Raw genomic sequence first — 20,742 nt, 5'->3', positions numbered from 1 at the left:
CTCTGTGATCTTAATTGTGAAAGGTGTGTTAAAAATAAACCTCACTTATATACTGAAGTATGGCTACAGGTGTATGGACATCCCAAGGACATTACAAATTAAACCAACAGGCTTGAAAGATTTGTCTTTACATGTAATTAACAGAGTTTATGGACATTGACCTTTGTAAATTAAATTACAATCTGCATCCATAGTAACAATTAAGGTGATTTGGTGTGAAAAAGATGTCAAGGCTCAAAGTTTAAAATTGTATTGCATTTCCAAAAGTTGCTTGACAGCATTTAATGAGTGCATTTCTATAACTTTATTGGATCATATTCACTGAGAAATATTCCAATAATATCCAACATGATCACAGTTATGATTGGAATGTTCTTTGCAGCATGGCCAATCACAACAGGAAGAATAACCATTTTATTTATTTTTTAAAGTGATTGTTTCAGTGCAAGGGAAGAGGCTGACAACTTGACAGATGCCTTACTTTCCACAGTTACAGAATCACAGGCAATACATGTTATTCTGAGCTGATAATAAATCTGTCCAGTCCTGATTAGTTATAAAACTGATCAATATAAATGGTAAATATAAGAAATGGGTAACAAAATAATACCCAAGTGTGATTTCAGGGTTTTTTTAAAATGTAAAACTTCTGCAAACATTATCCGATGTGAGCTTCATTACGCACTCTGTGAATGAGGAAATGAAAGAGTCAGACAAGTGCTTCAAATGCAGCAGGAGGGGAGGAGTCAGACAAAAACTCAATTGAAGAAAAAAAACAAACAAAAAAAAAAAACTCTCATCGAGCAAGTAAGGTTAGAGTCTGCAACCATGGTAACTGAGCCATTACAGTTACAGAAATTGGTTAGTTTCTGTAACAGAAAACCCAAAGTTTAATCTCAGGCTTAAGCTACTCAGTTTCCACCTAACTTTCTGAAACAGAGACCAGATGTCCATGTACACAGTGAATTGAAGGGCAAATATGTTCTCTCACCTCTGTGACCGGTAGCTCTAGCTGAACCATATCCTCAGGTTTTGCCACTGGTGGCTGGAGGGCTGTGTCCAGGAGCAGGATGCCATTCAGGTCCTTCCTGCATCCAACTGCATAGTCGTCCACGAAGAGCACCTTGTCCACTGCGGGAAAGTACTGACACCTGACACGGCCACCAGGTTTAGCTAGGACAGAGACAGAGGACACACACCACATAATGTGAATGTCTGAAGGCTGTTTATATGTCACTAATGCATTATATGCAAAACATGCTGGAACCAACTTACGTGTCCATTAAAATCAATGCAGTTGATATTTTATTGCCATTCACTGTTGGTAGCAAGCAATTTATCAGATGCAAGAAGAATGGTAAATTTCCACAAACTGATTACTTCAGAGTTTCATCAACAGGGTTGTGAATCTGCAGGTGCTCCTTCAAAATGCAAATCAGAGCTCCTCAAGCAAAATTTCTGCTTCTGCAAACTTTTTCATCAATGTATACATTTCTGTTCAGACAAGGGGCTAAAGAGAGGTTTTCAGTCACTGCACATGAGCTTTTGTGCTGTCCTCCAAAACCCTAACTGCAAATCACTGGACGTGATTAGGGACAGCTGGAACAAGGAAGGGAAAAGCACAAAAAATGTCTACTGCAGTGGACAATTATTGTTTTTAAACAGTTGGATCCACTTGAGCACTTTTTATGTTATAGTTTCACTGTTCTCCATCTGGATGACAGACCAACAACAGTACAAGCAAAACTGTCCCACACAGTGGTTGTACCACATATTGTCTCCATCAACAAAAATAGAGATCACTGCAGGCAGATTGGCCATTCCAATACTTCTGCTTCACACGGCGACCATGACATTACCACAGCTCCATATCATTTATACCAGTACTTACGGTGTGAGTGCCGCTGCAATATTCTTTTGAACAACAATATTCTTCTTCAGACAACATCTCCACATCAGCTGAGGTATAGGAAAAAGTCAAAACTAGAAGCAAAGAATTTGGCGACCTTTTTTTCCCCCAAAGCCTCCTGTTTTTGGTCTCTGAGCTAGCCCGACGTCCCGGAGCTAGCGATTTTTTTCAGTCGGGCTACCAAAATCTCTCTCTTCCCTGCCCGTCGGGCTATTGTAGGAAGGAAAAATATATGTCAATGCTTTTGCATTCTTTCAGAAATGTAGCTGGGTAATTATGTCATTGGCATCGGTGAGCCACTGTCAATATGTGACATATTGAAATCACGTTTGAATTTGCGCTTGGTTTTTGCCTTCACTTTGCAATCGTGCGAACTGTTTATAGAGAGCGACAGCACTGATCTGTGAGTGAGTGAGTGAGTGAGTGTGTGAGTGTGAGTATATATATATATATATATATATATATATATATTTATTTATTTTAGGGGTGCAACGATATTCGTATCGATATTGAATCGTTCGATACAGTGCTTTCGGTTCGGTACGCATATGTATCGAACAATACAACATTTGTAATTTATTTTATCAACTTTCCTTCTGACGATGCTGTCTGTGTGGAGCGCTCAGTGAATCTGCGTTCGACTACTCCGCCTAGGCTGCACTGTCGAGCGCAGATCCACTGAGCGCTCCACACAGACAGCATAGACAGAAGGAAGAGCGCAGGGCACCTCCCCCACCCTCATTCAGATCTGGCGTTTGGAATTATTTTGGTTTTCATGTGAAGTATGACCCTGAAGGTAAGCGAGTCATGGACTAAAGTAAAACAGTATGTTGGATGTGCCATGCAATGCTCAATTACATGGGTGGGAACTAGTATGTTAGCGCAGTTAGCTCGTTAACGTGTTGGCCGTCTAGCCCCATGCACAGGGCGATCGGCGGTAGCTCGTTAACGGAGATTTGCCGTGTTGTGGCGTTAAGGTCATTTCAACGAGATTAACCTGAAAGCACTAGTGGGAACACAACGAATATGACTGCACATTTGCGCCGACATCATCCTAGTGCAAAGACAAAAACAACAAGCATGCTACTAACTTTAGCCGAGTCATTTAGACAGCTGTTAGCACATGATTCTCCTTATGCTGCTGAGAATATAGCCCAGAAGAAGCGGATAGTATAGCTTTTATTTTGGAAAGAGCCATTTCTCTGTAATAAACTCTCTTTTCCAAAGATGAGTGATTCCTCAATCAGATACAGGGCTCGCAAAATCGCCTGCCTGACGTCCCAGGGCTAGCGATTTTTTCAGTTGGGGTACCAAAATCTATCTCTGCCCTGCCCGTCGGGCTATTGTAGGAAAAATGTCAATGCTTTTGCATTCTTTCAGAAATGTAGCTGGGTAATTATGTCATTGGCATCGGTGAGCCACTGTCAATATGTGACATATTGAAATCGCGTTTGAATTTGCGCTTGTTTTTTTGCTTTCACTTTGCAATCGCGCGAACTGTGTATAGAGAGCGACAGCACTGATCTGTGAGTGATGATAATTTGCGCACCAATTCCTCTGACATCGTCTTATTAATTGTTAGCTTACTATGCAAACATGACAAGTGAAATCTCCCGCAGCAAGCTTAAACATGTGAGAGGTTGATCGCGCAGAGAATCGCTGAGCTTATGTGAGTGCGTGTGTAAAAGCAGCAGGATTTATATTTGACTATGATGACCTGGATGACTGAGAACCTTCACAGACAGATATATATTTTAGTTCTGCTGAGCCAAATAAGACAGGTCAGGGTGAAGAAGTGACAGCCAAAGAAAAGCTTACCACAAAACGGAGAAGTTATGACAAATCAGACTATAAGGCAAAAAGAAAGTGCAGCTTTATGGTTTCATTCATATATATACATATATATATATATACATATATATATATATATATATATATATATATATGGCCGGCATAGTGTACAGGAACATCTGTGCCGAGTATAACCTAGAAGTCCCGAGGTCAAAATGGGAGATGCCCCCAAGGGTGGTGGAGAATGACCGAGCTAAGATCCTGTGGGACTTCCAGATACAGACGGACAAAATGGTGGTGGCTAACCAACCGGACATAGTGGTGGTAGACAAACAGAAGAAGACGGCCGTAGTGATCGATGTAGCGGTTCCGAATGACAGCAATATCAGGAAGAAGGAACACGAGAAGCTGGAGAAATACCAAGGGCTCAGAGAAGAGCTTGAGAGGATGTGGAGGGTGAAGGTAACGGTGGTCCCCGTGGTAATCGGAGCACTAGGTGCGGTGACTCCCAAGCTAGGCGAATATATATATATTAGTGCTGTCAAAATTATCGCGTTAATTGTTAAGATCAACGCGAAATGTTTAATGCATTAAAAAAATTTAACGCTGATTTTGTTTTTTTATTAATTTCCTGTAATCTAAGACCTTTAAATTCATGAGCACCTCTGGAGGAGGGGGCAACAGTGTGCTATGCTGGCGTTTGGCCTGACAGAAATGATTAGAAGAAGAAGAAGAAGTGACACCATGCTACTATCTAGCTAACACTAGCTAACACACGCAAGCATGGACGAGGGCGGACTTTTGGGTGGAAAGTTTCTCTTTAAGAAGTTGCCTGATGGCTTGTTGGACAAAACGAGAGTAAGATGCACAATTTGCAACGCTGAATTCAAGTACCACAGAAGCAGTTCATCACTGGCGTATCACCTGAGAGCAAAACACCCAACTGAATCCACCTCTACGGGACCTCGCCAGTCTACGCTTCAGGAGTATGGTGCTTGTGGACGAATAACAAAAAATGTGAGAGAAAAGGTAACCAATTCCTTGGTTGTTTGGATAGCTAAAAACTGCCAACCAGTTAGCATAGTAGAAGATGATGGACTGAGAGAAGTCATTCGTGCTGCATCAGGAGATGAGTGTTACAATCTGCCCTCGAGAGGAACCATTGTGTCGAGACTGCACACTTTGTATGGGGACCAGAGGGCTCAGCAGTCCAGCAAGCTTGTGCAAGTAAGGAATGTCGCTCTCACCGGAGACCACTGGACTTCGGTGAACAACGATAATTACTTAAAATATAAAGAATAAAAAAATGTAATTGGAGCCAGGCTATTAATAAAGTAATTGAGATTAATCGCAATTAATAACAGAAAATTGTGAGATTAGTTAGTTAATTTTTTTTAATCTATTGACAGCACTAATATATATATATATATATATATATATATATATATATATATATATATATATATATATATATATATATATATATATATATATATACATACATACATACACAGCCAAAGCCGCACATGTGTTTGTCTGGGAAGCAGCCAGCGGGTAATGGAGCCAGCGCGTAATGGAAGAAATGAGTGTGCAGACTAGAAAAATCAACCGAACGTGACCGAAGAGAAAACAGATGATGGTTCCAATGCCGGAGAGATTGTCGAACGGAAGAGCCATAGAAGTTCCGTAGTGTGAAGGTATTTCGGCTATTTCAAGTCTGACAAAAAACAAAGTAGCGTGCACTGTAAATTGTGCCGAAAGCAAGTCTGGAAATACAGTAAACTGGTGCATGCGTCACACTGTGCGCCACGTTATTGTTTCGGTGAAATGAATTTCTACAATACTGTTAATTCTACTCTCTGCAGTGTTTAAATGCTTACATATACACACAGTTACTGTCCCTCCACACATACAGTGGGGCAAAAAGTATTTAGTCAGCCACCGATTGTGCAAGTTCCCCCACTTAAAATGATGACAGAGGTCAGTAATTTGCACCAGAGGTACACTTCAACTGTGAGAGACAGAATGTGAAAAAAAAAATCCATGAATTCACATGGTAGGATTTGTAAAGAATTTATTCGTAAATCAGGGTGGAAAATAAGTATTTGGTCACCTCAAACAAGGAAAATCTCTGGCTCTCACAGACCTGTAACGTCTTCTGTAAGAAGCTTTTCTGTCCCCCACTCGTTACCTGTATGAATGGCACCTGTTTGAACTCATCATCTGTATAAAAGACACCTGTCCACAGCCTCAAACAGTCAGACTCCAAACGCCGCCATGGCCAACACCAAAGAGCTTTCGAAGGACACCAGGAAAAGTATTGTAGACCTGCACCAGACTGGGAAGAGTGAATCTACAATAGGCAAGCAGCTTGGTGTGAAAAAATCAACTGTGGGAGCAATCATCAGAAAATGGAAGACATACAAGACCACTGATAATCTCCCTCGATCTGGGGCTCCACGCAAGATCTCATCCCGTGGGGTCAAAATGATCATGAGAACGGTGAGCAAAGATCCCAGAACCACACGGGGGGACCTGGTGAATGACCTGCAGAAAGCTGGGACCAAAGTAACAAAGGTCACCATCAGTAACACACTACAACGGCAGGGAATCAAATCCCGCAGTGCCAGACGTGTTCCGCTGCTGAAGCCAGTGCATGTCCAGGCCCGTCTGAAGTTTGCCAGAGAGCACATGGATGATACAGCAGAGGATTGGGAGAATGTCATGTGGTCAGATGAAACCAAAGTAGAACTTTTTGGTATAAACTCAACTCGTCGTGTTTGGAGGAAGAAGAATACTGAGTTGCATCCCAAGAACACCATACCTACTGTGAAGCATGGGGGTGGAAACATCATGCTATGGGGCTGTTTTTCTGCCAAGGGGACAGGATGACTGATCCGTGTTAAGGACAGAATGAATGGGGCCATGTATCGTGAGATTTTGAGCCAAAACCTCCTTCCATCAGTGAGAACTTTGAAGATGAAACGAGGCTGGGTCTTCCAACATGACAATGATCCAAAACACACCGCCCGGGCAACAAAGGAGTGGCTCTGTAAGAAGCATTTGAAAGTCCTGGAGTGGCCTAGCCAGTCTCCAGACCTCAACCCCATAGAAAATCAGTGGCGGGAGTTGAAAGTCCGTGTTGCTCGCCGACAGCCCCAAAACATCACTGCTCTCGAGAAGATCTGCATGGAGGAATGGGCCAAAATACCAGCTACTGTGTGTGCAAACCTGGTAAAGACCTATAGTAAACGTTTGACCTCTGTTATTGCCAACAAAGGTTATGTTACAAAGTATTGAGTTGTATTTTTGTTATTGACCAAATACTTATTTTCCACCCTGATTTACGAATAAATTCTTTACAAATCCTACCATGTGGATTCATGGATTTTTTTTTCCACATTCTGTCTCTCACAGTTGAAGTGTACCTCTGGTGCAAATTACTGACCTCTGTCATCATTTTAGGTGGGGGAACTTGCACAATCGGTGGTTGACTAAATACTTTTTTTCCTCACTGTACGACTCTGTTCTGCTTCTGTGCCCCAGCTTTGTTTACTTTTTCCCACCGAGGCTTCTAGACTTCTGATTGGCCAACATTTCTGCACGGTTAGGAATTTAGCGCCACCTGCTGCTTTGGCATGTTCATAGCAGCGTTTTCCTTCATTTCTGCCTTTATGTGTGGACGGGATTATTTTTTTAAAACGGAAACGGAAAATCTCCGTTTTCAAAAATACCCGTGTACGTGTGGACGTAGCCTCAGTCTCTGACTGGAAGCGCTAATTCGTCATTCGGCTTTTGTCAGACTAAAGTAACTGTTAAAACTGTTTGAAAAGCTAAGCTATACAACAAGGAGAGATTGAGAATTTCCTTTTAGTTCTCAGTTTATTTGATATTGACAAAAGTTAGTCAGTTTTGTCTGTTCTTCTGTAAAACGAACTAAGATATATTTTTAGAATTAATATTTTGTTTCTAAGTGGAATTGACAATTTAGTCTGTTTCATTTGTTCTATTTTGAAACTTAAACGCTTTAGTGGCTGCCTTTTGTGTAGTTTGCAATATTTGCCTTTATTTATCTGAAAAAGTCTCATGTTCCTTAAGTACATCTACCCTGTTGAACTTATTATGGGAAATAAATATTTAAATAAAAACAAGCTGCTGATTATTTCACATTTTACTTGTGAGCAACGGCACATTTAAATCTTACAAATATAGTTATTTGGCTTATATCGTGATAGATATCATTATCGCCTGAAATGAAAAAAACATATCGTGATATGAAAAAAATCTCATATCGCCCAGCTCTAGGTGTGCAATACTCAGAGACATGGCCAAGGTAAGAAAGGCTGAAAGACGACCACCACTGAACAAGACACACAAGCTGAAACGTCAAGACTGGGCCAAGAAATATCTCAAGACTGGTTTTTCTAAGGTTTTATGGACTGATGAAATGAGAGCGAGTCTTGATGGGCCAGATGGATGGGCCCGTGGCTGGATTGGTAAAGGGCAGAGAGCTCCAGTCCGACTCAGACGCCAACAAGGTGGAGGTGGAGTACTGGTTTGGGCTGGTATCATCAAAGATGAGCTTGTGGGGCCTTTTCGGGTTGAGGATGGAGTCAAGCTCAACTCCCAGTCCTACTGCCAGTTTCTGGAAGACACCTTCTTCAAGCAGTGGTACAGGAAGAAGTCTGCATCCTTCAAGAAAAACATGATTTTCATGCAGGACAATGCTCCATCACACGCGTCCAAGTACTCCACAGCGTGGCTGGCAAGAAAGGGTATAAAAGAAGAAAACCTAATGACATGGCCACCTTGGTCACCTGATCTGGACCCCATTGAGAACCTGTGGTCCATCATCAAATGTGAGATTTACAAGGAGGGAAAACAGTACACCTCTCTGAACAGTGTCTGGGAGGCTGTGGTTGCTGCTGCACGCAATGTTGATGGTGAACAGATCAAAACACTGACAGAATCCATGGATGGCAGGCTTTTGAGTGCACTCCACGAGCGTCTGGCAGCACAAATGAACCAGCTGCTAGTTAACGAGAGACACCCAGAATGGCTAACCGAAGGTCGAACGGTCCTGATCCCCAAGGACCCCAAGAAGGGACCTGTCCCCTCCAACTACCGACCAATAACCTGCCTCAGTACTACATGGAAGCTCCTGTCAGGCATCATATCGGTTAAGATGAACAGGCACATGGGTCATCACACTCAAAAACTTAAATCACATTTTCTCATCTTCTTTCAGTCTCTGTAAGCTAAAAGTCAACATTGGCTTAATCTCATGTGAGCGGGGCACAGAAAGGGATTGGCAAGAATACCAGAGGCGCAAAACACCAGCTACTGGTAGACAGAACAGTCAGCCGAGACTGCAAGACCAGACTGACCAACCTGTGCACTGCCTGGATTGATTACAAGAAGGCCTATGACTCAATGCCCCACAGCTGGATACTGGAATGCTTAGAATTGTACAAGATCAACAGGACCCTAAGAGCCTTCATCAGGAACTCAATGGGGATGTGGTGTACAACACTAGAGGCCAACTCCAAGCCCATAGCACAAATCACCATCAAGTGCGGGATCTACCAAGGAGATGCTCTGTCCCCACTGCTGTTCTGCATAGGTCTGAACCCCCTCAGTGAGATCATTAACAAGACTGGCTACGGATACCGACTACGGAACGGAGCAGTTGTCAGCCACCTCCTGTACATGGATGACATCAAGCTGTATGCCAAGAGTGAACGAGACATCGATTCACTGATCCACACTACCAGGCTATACAGCAATGACATTGGAATGTCGTTCGGACTGGAGAAGTGTAGTCGGATGGTAACAAAGAGAGGGAAGGTAGTCAGAACTGAGGGGATTGAACTACCAGAAGGCAACATTGCAGACATGGAGGACAGTTACAAGTACTTGGGGATCCCACAGGCGAATGGGAACCATGAAGAGGCCGCTAGAAAAGCTGCAACCACCAAGTACCTGCAGAGGGTCAGGCAAGTCCTGAGGAGTCAGCTGAATGGTAAGAACAAGATCCGGGCCATCAACACGTACGCCCTGCCCGTGATCAGGTACCCTGCTGGGGTAATAGGCTGGCCAAAGGAGGAGATAGAAGCCACTGACATAAAGACAAGAAAGCTCCTTACCATGCATGGAGGGTTTCACCCCAAGTCCAGCACCCTGAGGCTGTACGCTAAGCGGAAGGAAGGGGGCCGGGGACTGTTGAGTGTCAGCACCACAGTCCAGGATGAGACAACGAACATCCAAGAATACATTGGGAAGATGGCCCCAACTGACCGAGTGCTCAGTGAATACCTCAGGCAGCAGAAACCCAAGAAAGAGGAGGGAGACGAGGAACCATCATGGAAGGACAGGCCCCTGCACGGTATGTACCACCGGCAGATAGAGGAGGTGGCTGATATCCAGAAATCCTACCAGTGGCTGGACAAAGCTGGACTGAAAGACAGCACAGAGGCACTAATCATGGCAGCACAAGAACAAGCTCTGAGCACAAGATCCATAGAGGCTGGGGTCTATCACACCAGGCAAGACCCCAGGTGCAGGCTGTGTAAAGATGCCCCAGAGACAATCCAGCACATAACAGCAGGGTGCAAGATGCTAGCAGGCAAGGCATACATGGAACGCCATAACCAAGTGGCCGGCATAGTGTACAGGAACATCTGTGCCGAGTATAACCTGGAAGTCCCGAGGTCAAAATGGGAGATGCCCCCAAGGGTGGTGGAGAATGACCGAGCTAAGATCCTGTGGGACTTCCAGATACAGACGGACAAAATGGTGGTGGCTAACCAACCGGACATAGTGGTGGTAGACAAACAGAAGACGACGGCCGTAGTGATCGATGTAGCGGTTCCGAATGACAGCAATATCCGGAAGAAGGAACACGAGAAGCTGGAGAAATACCAAGGGCTCAGAGAAGAGCTCGAGAGGATGTGGAGGGTGAAGGTAACGGTGGTCCCCGTGGTAATCGGAGCACTAGGTGCGGTGACTCCCAAGCTAGGCAAGTGGCTCCAGCAGATCCCGGGAACAACATCGGAGATCTCTGTCCAGAAGCGTGCAGTCCTGGGAACAGCTAAGATACTGCGCAGGACCCTCAAGCTCCCAGGCCTCTGGTAGAGGACCCGAGCATGCATGCATATATATATATATATATATATATATATATATACACACACACGCGCGCATCAGCGTTAACGTGGCTTAAAAAGTTTAATCACGATGACCACGTTTAACTCTCTCAACCCACCTGATTTTGACTCAATCTGCGCACCAGATGTGATGACGGCGTGTTAACGCTGGAAGCGCTAAAAATAAAAAAAAAAACAAGTCACCAATTTGGGATTTCTTTGGCTTTAAACTAGATGAAAGAGGTAAACCAAAGGATGTAACTAAAGCGGTGTGTCACTTGTGCAGACATATAGTGCGAGCAAAATACTCAAACACGGCTAAATTCCACGACTATCACCAGCTTTTGCAGCTCCATTAACAAGCACTTGGGCGCACTCTGAGGAGGGTGCATTTCGTTCACAGATGAAAGAGGGTGCTGCTAAAACAGCGCTATTTTTTTTTTCTGTTGCCTGTTTCTATTAGCTCCATCATTATTAACAAACTTACTCATGGGCAAATAAATAAATAAACCACCCTTGTAAAAGGTGATTGGTCGATATAATTGTCCAATCGCCCAACCCTAATTCTTAGCAAACATGAACTTTCCAGGGGGGGAAAAAAAAAATTCCATCATGTGTGCAAGTGCCTTAAAAACAATTTCAAAAAAAGCATTTAAGTTTAGGATAGAGCTGGGCGATATAAGATTTTTTCATATCACGATATGTTTTTTTCATTTCAGGCGATAACGATATCTATCACGATATAAGCCAAATAACTATATTTGTAAGATTTAAATTTGCCGTTGATCACAAGTAAAATGTGAAATAATCAGCAGCTTGTTTTTATTTAAATATTTATTTCCCATAATAAGTTCAACAGGGTAGATGTACTTAAGGAACATGAGACTTTTTCAGATAAATAAAGGCAAATATTGCAAACTACACAAAAGGCAGCCGCTAAAGCGTTTAAGTTTCAAAATAGAACAAACAAAACAGACTACTAAATTGTCAATTCCACTTAGAAACAAAATATTAATTCTAAAAATAAATCTTAGTTTGTTTTACAGAAGAACAGACAAAACTGACTAACTTTTGTCAATATCAAATAAACTGAGAACTAAAAGGAAATTCTCAATCTCTCCTTGTTGTATAGCTTAGCTTTTCAAACAGTTTTAACAGTTACTTTAGTCTGACAAAAGCCGAATGACGAATTAGCGCTTCCAGTCAGAGACTGAGGCTACGTCCACACGTACACGGGTATTTTTGAAAACGAAGATTTTCCCTTTTAAAAAATAATCCTAGGTTCCTAGGTCCACGGTTAGGAATCGCCAATCAGAAGTCTAGAAGCCTCGGTGGGAAAAAGTAAACTAAGCTGGGGCACAGAAGCAGAACAGAGTCGTATGTGTGGAGGGACAGTAACTGTGTGTATATGTAAGCATTTAAACACTGCAGAGAGTAGAATTAATAGTAACAGTATTGTAGAAATTCATTTCACCGAAACAATAACGTGGCGCACAGTGTGACGTCAAAAAAATGCGCACACCTTTGACGCTGCGTTTTCTCCGTTTTTCTAGTCCACACGTAAATGCAAAAACGGAGTTTTCAAAAATATCCACCCTGGTGGGAGTTTTTAAAAATCTTCGTTTTCAGTGACCAAAAACGCCGTTTACGTGTGGACGAAAGGTGCAAACGCATAGAAAAATCTGCGTTTTCAAAAATACCCGGGTACGTGTGGACGTAGCCTGAGCATGCACCAGTTTATTGTATTTCCAGACTTGCTTTCGGCACAATTTACAGTGAACGCTACTCTGTTTTTTGTCAGACTTGAAATAGCCGAAATACCTTCACACTACGGAACTTCTATGGCTCTTCCGTTCGACAATCTCTCCGGCATTGGAACCATCATCTGTTTTCTCTTCGGTCACGCTCGGTTGATTTTTCTAGTCGGCACACTCATTTCCTCCATTACCCGGGCGGTACGGTGGCTGGCTGCTTCCCAAACAAATACACATGTGCAGCTTGGCACTTGTGCTGTACGTAACAAGTCACGTGACATAACGCTGCGGCTGTGATTGGTTCGGCTCTGCACTACTTAATTTGGTTTGGCTGTTCTTTTTTTTTTTTTTTTTTTTCTTAAGAGGACAAGAGCGGCGAGGTCTATCGCAATAGTTTAATTTTTCTATCGAGAAAAAGTTATATCGCGATACATATCGTTATCATTCTATCGCCCAGCTCTAGTTTAGGAGTTGAGATTTTTCATGTCCTTGAGTCTGTAGACATAAATTTCATTTTCAGACAGTGAGCACAAAGGTCTGTGAAGATGTCCACGTGCCTGCCAATTTTTTGTGACTATGAGACTTTATATATTATATATTACATTGTAGAGTATAATGAAGGTTTGAGAGACTGGGTATACTAAAGGAGTCACCTTTACGGTGATATAGGGCTGTTCTATATAGGGTTCTATATAGAACCACTCTATGGTTCTCTATAGGGCTGACCTTTCACAATAAAGTTGAAGATCCTGTTGAGATTTTTCAAAATAAACCAAATCGCAGAGTGTTTTCAGATGAGAAGCTAAAAAGAGCCATCAGCTGCTAAGAAAAAAAAAACAAAACCTTAGGACAGGCTTTCCCCTGCACCACGGGGGTAATAAATACTCACAAAGAAAATTGCCTCCGTTTCAACTTATGTAACACTCGATTCTAGGTACACGACGTCCAGCTGAAAAAACTTTGCACAAGTCGAGTTCAAAGAGATTCACAGAATTTACAGAAAATGTAAAATTTTTGTGATAAATATCGTTGTCGGGACGAAAAATGTCTTATATCAGGATATGAGATTTTGGTGATATCGCATAGCCCTACGGTGATATGATATTTACGAGAGGCAAAACAATCAGTATATGAACATTAACACAGTGATAATAAATACACGGCAGCACAGACTGCACGAAAACAAAAGGAAAAGCAGTGCTTTGATTTTTCTAACCTAAAAAAACAAAAACAGAACAAAAAAAAGTTCAGATAGTGAAAAATACATAATACATACAAATAAGCTCTGATATCAAACCACTTGATTTCTCTCATGTTTTACATCTCAATTACTCTTTATACACAGATCAACTTTTTTTTGTCCGAGTATAATACTCATTGACTGTTGTGTTTGCTCTTCTTTAAGGTAAGATAAGGTAGAAAGGTAGGAAGTAAAAAAAACTGGAAAAAACAGACAGGCATCTTCTTAAAGTTCTGACTTTAATCTTTAAAAATCTGTGGTATGAACTGAAGACCAAGGTCCATGTCAGACGACATTAAATCTGCAGGGGTTTGAGAGACTTGTCTGGGAAGTTGAGTTTGGGTTGTTAAAAAACGTGTGAGACATATTGAAAATCACAACAAACAACTGCAGGATGATAACCAGCAAAAGGGTTATGCAACTGACTATTACCAATGGGGGCTAAAAATTTTAATCGTAGTAATTTTTTGGTTTAAGTCTGACATTTACAAGAGAGACTATGTGTAGTAATAATGTTTATATGTTTACATCAAATCTGATCTATAATTTTATCTACTGTAATAATTTTGACCTTCAGTAATCATTAAAAACAACACAATCAAGATAAGACATCAAGATAAAACTATTAATGTGTTATAAATTCATAATGATGTCGAGATTCATCCCCTTTGTTATAAATCCAAAATGCTTTAGATCCTTTATTTCTGATGTTCTTCGGGGTTCTATAATATGCCTCAGATGTTTGCAAATTGCTGCTAATTGCTGGTATTTAATTCTGGCTCTGAGTTTAACCCTGATTAAGACTTAGACTTGATAGGCATTGGTCTCTTTGTAATCACTCAACATGAAGTCAAAGTGCCTCCAGTGATTTTTACCTACTTGCATCCAACAAGAACCATTGGATAATCATCAACAAAAAATTAAAAAAACTTTACTGATGCTTTTCCAGTTCCCTCATTAGCTGAGCAATACAACTTTCAGTGACCCAGCATACTAACCCTAACCCTAACCCTAACAGCTCCACGTGGTCTTTATGGTAAAGTAAGATGGAACAACTGTAAAACAATATGGATTTTTGTATCATGAGTTCAGTCACTTCCCATTTCTTAGCCACAAAACAACACACTTTATAATGCAAGCACCAAGTCATTTAGCTCTATAGAGGTTTTGCAGACATGTGATATTAACTTGTTGACCATTTTGGATGTGTAAAACTTCTGAAACAAAATGAAAAACCTGTTAAAAATTATGTAAATGGGACAAACTATAGCAACTATGAGTAAACGAGTCAGTATAGCTCATTTCTGATTAATGACAGTGATACTGAGGTGAATTGTTAGAATTTTCCACTGCTGTGCAGCTGTTAGCTCCTTTTTGCTGCTATTCATGGCTGTTAACGAAACTTCTTTGAAGACAAATGAACTCTTGTGGTGTGAGAATGTAATCAAACTGGTGATCAGAGTGGAGATAGTTTAAAAGTTTTAGGACACTAGAGTCTAATGTTAGCTGGCATGACGCTAGCTTTTAACATTATGTTGTTGTTTAGCCATCTCATGTCAGCTGTCCAGAGACGACAGCATCGCATGTCTGATCTGCTAAGGATAGCTAATTGCGACAATAACAAAATTAAATTAAATGTGTTTATGTAGAATTTCTTATGTTACAACCCTAAGTTTAGTTGAGGAGAGAGGATGAGGTGGATATGAGAAAGCAAGAGTAGTCCCGGAATAGGCAGCTGAAGAAGATGAGAAAGAAGAAAAAAAAAAAAAAAACCTAGAAAGATATCACGAAAATATAAATGTAAAAATTTTAAATGGTCAAATATTGCTTGAAACTGACAATGGTGATTTCACAAGGTCAAATAATGTAAGATTGTTATACTATTAATCTGACCTTTTTCCAATTCTGTTATCTGAAACAACAGGATAGTGTTTTAGAAAAAAAAAATCTCTTTCTGTCCTTGATTTTTAATGTACCTAACCACGCAGCATGATATAGGCCTTGTGAGGAGGGGGGAACAATAATTTCTATGTTAAGTACGCATATTGGCCATACATATAACATGATTGTTACCACACATCACGTCCAATATGGTGGACCTCTATAAGATGAGGAAATCAGAGGTGAACATTATGAGCAAATACCATTTCCAAAGCCAATACTCCTTTCTGATATGATATGAGATTCCTCAGCCAAATCAACAGACCTCTATTCAGATTGCCACCAGAATTCAGTGGGTTCTTCCTTTGCCCATATCAATCCACCTTGGACTGCAAATCATAAAAGCAAGCAGGGTTTTTTGTTTGTTTGTTTACACAATATTGCAGAGTCAAAGAGACCAAGAGCACCAAAAACGTAGCTGTTGTAAGGTTCTACCTATTACCTCTTTAGACAAAGTAATAACAGGTGCCATTATAAGAAACGAATCCTAATAAACAGACATTTCAAAATATGCAAATTTTATTAAATAATAAAAGTCAGGATGAAAGACACGCAACCATTAGCAAACGGGTGCCATTAATATGTTAACAATACCAAAGCTTCCTATGGGGCACCCAAACCAACAATGGTAATGAATTTCTCTTTCACCAGTTCTGTAAAAACTCCATCTATGCACTAATGTTCAAACACCAGGTATAGGAGGAGCACGACGTGCTCCTCCTATACCTGACTATACAATGCTTTAACATGTTCCGTCAAAAGTAACTTTCTGACAAACTCTCTAAAGCTTTATTAAGTTAACTGATGTGAACAAACACGTCCACACTGTTACACTGGCACAGTGAGTTTACTTTGAACATCACACCAGTACTTCCAAACAACTGACAGTGCACCCGGTGGGTTGTGAAGTAAAGCACCCGGGGAGCCGCTAGCTAGCCTACTGACTATCACAACAATTCAGCGAAGAACATAGTACCACATCCAAGCGGGTGATAGTAATTCTGATACTTCAGATAGCCACCGTGTAAACTGTAGTTTTAACGACACATCATACATGACCACCAATATGACAGAAACTGACCGGGAAGGTTAACCGGCTAACTGGCACTTTCCAGCTATTAGCAGACATGGGAGATATGTCAAGTTGCAGCTATAGTAAACATTAGCAAACGCAGGTGTTCAAGAAGAACTTGAACTTGTTTGATCATAAACACACCAATGTCCAAAGACGATGACCCTGGTTTAGGCAGAAAAGGCTACATAAATCCTAGTTGCCAAATACCCTGACTAGGCCATGCTAGTAAGAGCTAACATTAGCGGGCTGAGGTTACAACTCAGCCAGTGTCGTGTTTAGTGTCTGTTGACAGTCAGTGTTTGGCTTGTCAAAACTGAAACTGCTGGTGAAATGGCTTGACAGAGGACTCCGATATTTACCGTGCAATGCTGAAGCCTGAAGAATGGCCCCCGAAGTGCCGTCAATTACTTTAATACTGCCGCGGCTGGTGACGGCCAAGATAGCGTTGAGGGCCGGGTGGTAGGACAGGCTTAGCAGGCCCTCCTCGTCGCAACGCAGGCAACCGTCTCTCAGCACAATCCAGTCTGAGGAGGTGGACGAGCCCGAGCCCGGCGAGGCCGCGGCCGCCATCTTTCCTTATTTCTCCCTTCCCTTCCCTTTTAGGTTTGTAAAGATCCGATGGTAGACGTAATACTGCTAAATCTATAAGACTAAGTCCAAACTGTCACTCCTCTGCCACTGCTGACTCCTTTTGCGGCTTCTTCTCCTCCGGCCGTCACCGCAGCAGTGGCTATTCACCATCAGCGCCGACAAACTCCAGGCTGGGCTTTCTGTCAGTTACACTCTAGGTAAACGGAGCTAGCGTATCTCGGCACCACATCCCGCGATAACGCCGACACCAAACGAGAACATCGGCTGGACAAATCATTAAGAACAACAAAACAGTGGCTCCGCAACAAAAAGTACATTAAATTGGTTATATTTTGGTTCTATGCGTTAACTGAATTTTTACAGTGATCATCGGCTTCAAACACTAAACACAGATGAATTTGATATTTCAAGTGAAAAATGTAAATTAGGGCATCATGGAAAAGCACTGCCCAGAAAAAGAGTTTCCTGCAATATTTTTTTTCAGTTAGAATTGGAATGCAACCTAAGCAGACCTTTTTTTTAACTGCACAGTAATGTGAGAAAACAATTAAACCCTGAAAACTTGCTGGGGTCAACCCGAGAGGAAACTGATTTTATTTTTAAATTCTATGCAACTCTAATAAGTCGTTTGCCAGTATTAAAATTAATTTATAAGGAAATTCCATCACTTGTGCAAGTGCTAGGGCAGATTTTATATTCATTTCTCAATAACAGAAAATGTACAGGACTGTGTAGAGCATAGTCTTTTAATCAATATAAAGATAAGAACTTATAATAACTATATAAATAACTTTATTATCATGGGAAACTGGCAGCGCTGTTGTAAGGAGTGGGATCCTCTCATAATAACAGAATTAAAACAGATAAAATGAATAAAAGCAAGATCATTTTTTAAAAAAATACATAGAACTTAATTCACCTTTTCTTCTAAAACATCTGCTATAGCCAATGATGCACCCTGAAAACTTGGAATCAAAACTACTACAACACAATGACCAAACTGATAGTACTCTCACCATCTGTTTTTTGGGCCTCAGAGAGAATTCACAGTGGGTTCCTGCTTAAAAAATACATCATGGAATTTGCAGTTTAGTTTTCACATTAAGGTGTTAAGTAAATTAAACATATTAAGTAAATCCCTGGACTGTTTTTCTCCACACAAGATAACTTAAGAGGTTACAGTTCTCAATACTTTGCCAACTGACTGATTACATCAGCTTTGTCTCACCAGTCAGCACCGAGCCTAAAGGTCCTGGGCACTAAGTACTTATACAGAGAACATGGATCATTTTCTTTGTGATTTTTCCTTACATGGTGTAAGTGTATGTGAGTTGATATATGAATAATTCATGTACACAACATTCAAAGTAGTTTTGTCAGACTCAACTCTTCTTTGACTTGGACTGACACACCCATCTCTCCAATCCACTATCCTCTGACTTTCCTTTTTGCAAGGAACTTAATGTCCTAAAGATTAAATGGCAATTTTTAAATTTAAGGGGCATATAGACAGGAACTAGGTTTCTATTCTCACTAACATTGGTAAAATAGCACAAGTTATCTCTATATGTTTAAAGTATTCAGGCCACCAAATTATAAAATATAAAGTCAATCTGCAACAGGCAGTGTTGGTCAAGTTACTTGAAAAAAGTAATCAGTAACTAATTACTGATTACTTCCCCCAAAAAGTAATCCCGTTACTTTACTGATTACTTATTTTCAAAAGTAATTAATTACTTAGTTACTTAGTTACTTTTTAAAAACACGATTTACAACCTGAAGAGGTGATAAAGCGATAGATCTTTCAGCCCAATTCTACTTTTTCTGCATAATCCATCATACAAAATGTAATCAAATGGAAAAGTCTCTTTTTTTTAACTTGTTTTATTAGTTTTAATCTTTTAACTTTATGCATCAAGCAAAAATTTAATTATATGCAACATTCTCTGACTTGAATAAATTAGTTTAACATTTAAACCTATTTTCTACACATTCCAGCACATAAAATAAAAAAAAATTTGTGTTTACACTCACTCTTTCAAATAGATGCAAGTAAAACACAGCAGAAAATAAATAAAGTCAAAGACTCAGTGGTCCTGTTGCTCTATTTTCACCTGTAAAGCAGGACTATGGTAGGCGGAGGTTTACCCTGGTGCAGGTGTGCCGTGGTCAGTTGAAGAATCCGCGAGTTTCTCTGTGAATTTCCCATTACGTCGTTGCGCACTCGGTGCTTGTTTGGAAATTTAGGGGGTTTTTTCGCTGTAAAAAGAAGTTTTCTTCCCACGCATGATGGACGCTAATGTTTTTGTCACTTTTTATGGAATCAAACTCAAAGTAACGTCAGTACTTCCACGCTTTAAACGCTGCACGCTCATACTCTCTCCCACAATCGATATGTGATCCATTGTTGATCTGCACACAGCTGTTGTCACGAACAGCGCACTCGCTTACGTCACTGTCGTGAGACATTCTCGCAAAAAATCACGGTTTTAGTAACGCAGTAACGCAGCGTTACTACGGGAAAGTAACGGTAATCTAATTACCGTTTTTGCAATAGTAATCCCTTACTTTACTCGTTACTTGAAAAAAGTAATCAGATTACAGTAACGCGTTACTGCCCATCTCTGGCAACAGGCAAAACTGACCAAAGAACAATTTCAATACGAGACAGATTATCAATCCAAGGAAACTCGATATATAAAACTTAAGCTTCTCGATGAGCTCGAACAACTACTGAAGGTTAGGCGAGCACCTGAAAATGGCCAACCATTATTTGTTAGTCTAATCAAACAGATGTTGGCCATGTTTCTGAGGTCGGTTTTCTCCTTTTTTATGTTGTTATTTCAGTTTTTCTCCTGAAATGAGGTATGAAATGTCTGTGATGCAGCTGATCTGGTCTGTCTTGAGCAGTGTTGGGGAGTAACGGAATACATGTACCGCCGTTACGTATTTAAAATACAAAATATGAGTAACTGTATTCCGTTACAGTTACCGTTTAAAAAGGTGGTATTCAGAATACAGTTACTTTGTTGAAATAAATGGATTACACTGCGGTACTTTCCTGTTTCATTTTGTCGTGGGTCAGGACTGTTTGGGTTTTGTTTGACAGCTACGTTCTGTTGTTCCAGGCGGCAGCATTACGGTTGCCATGGTTACAGGGCGACGCTCTCTCTCTGCGACTGTGTGTTTCCTGGGTGAGAGAGCGCCTTTTCGTTGTTGTTGTTGTTGTGCTAAGCTAACAGGCAAAATGCTACAAGCATAGCTCTAAAGAATGTAGCATCATGGGCAGTGTAGTC

The 20,742-nt window shown here is 41.0% G+C and overlaps 1 protein-coding gene across 4 annotated transcripts in view; it reads right to left on the bottom strand.

Annotated features, from left to right (window-relative positions):
- The window catches only part of birc6 (baculoviral IAP repeat containing 6), a 132,627-nt gene extending 114,983 nt beyond the window's left edge, over positions 1 to 17,644 (bottom strand). For all 4 annotated transcript variants that reach the window (XM_026190469.1, XM_026190473.1, XM_026190472.1 and 1 more), the window contains exons 1-2: positions 17,215 to 17,644; positions 992 to 1,173 (exon numbers count right to left, since the gene is read on the bottom strand). In XM_026190469.1, coding sequence (XP_026046254.1) covers positions 992 to 1,173; positions 17,215 to 17,425 — 393 coding nt within the window. In that variant the 5' untranslated portion in view covers positions 17,426 to 17,644. The remainder of the gene's footprint in view (positions 1 to 991; positions 1,174 to 17,214) is intronic.
- Between the last annotated feature and the right edge of the window lie 3,098 nt (positions 17,645 to 20,742).

This window comes from Astatotilapia calliptera, chromosome 13, assembly GCF_900246225.1.
Source record: "Astatotilapia calliptera chromosome 13, fAstCal1.2, whole genome shotgun sequence".
NCBI lineage: Eukaryota > Metazoa > Chordata > Actinopteri > Cichliformes > Cichlidae > Astatotilapia > Astatotilapia calliptera.
This window is presented reverse-complemented; position numbering and strand designations above follow the sequence as displayed.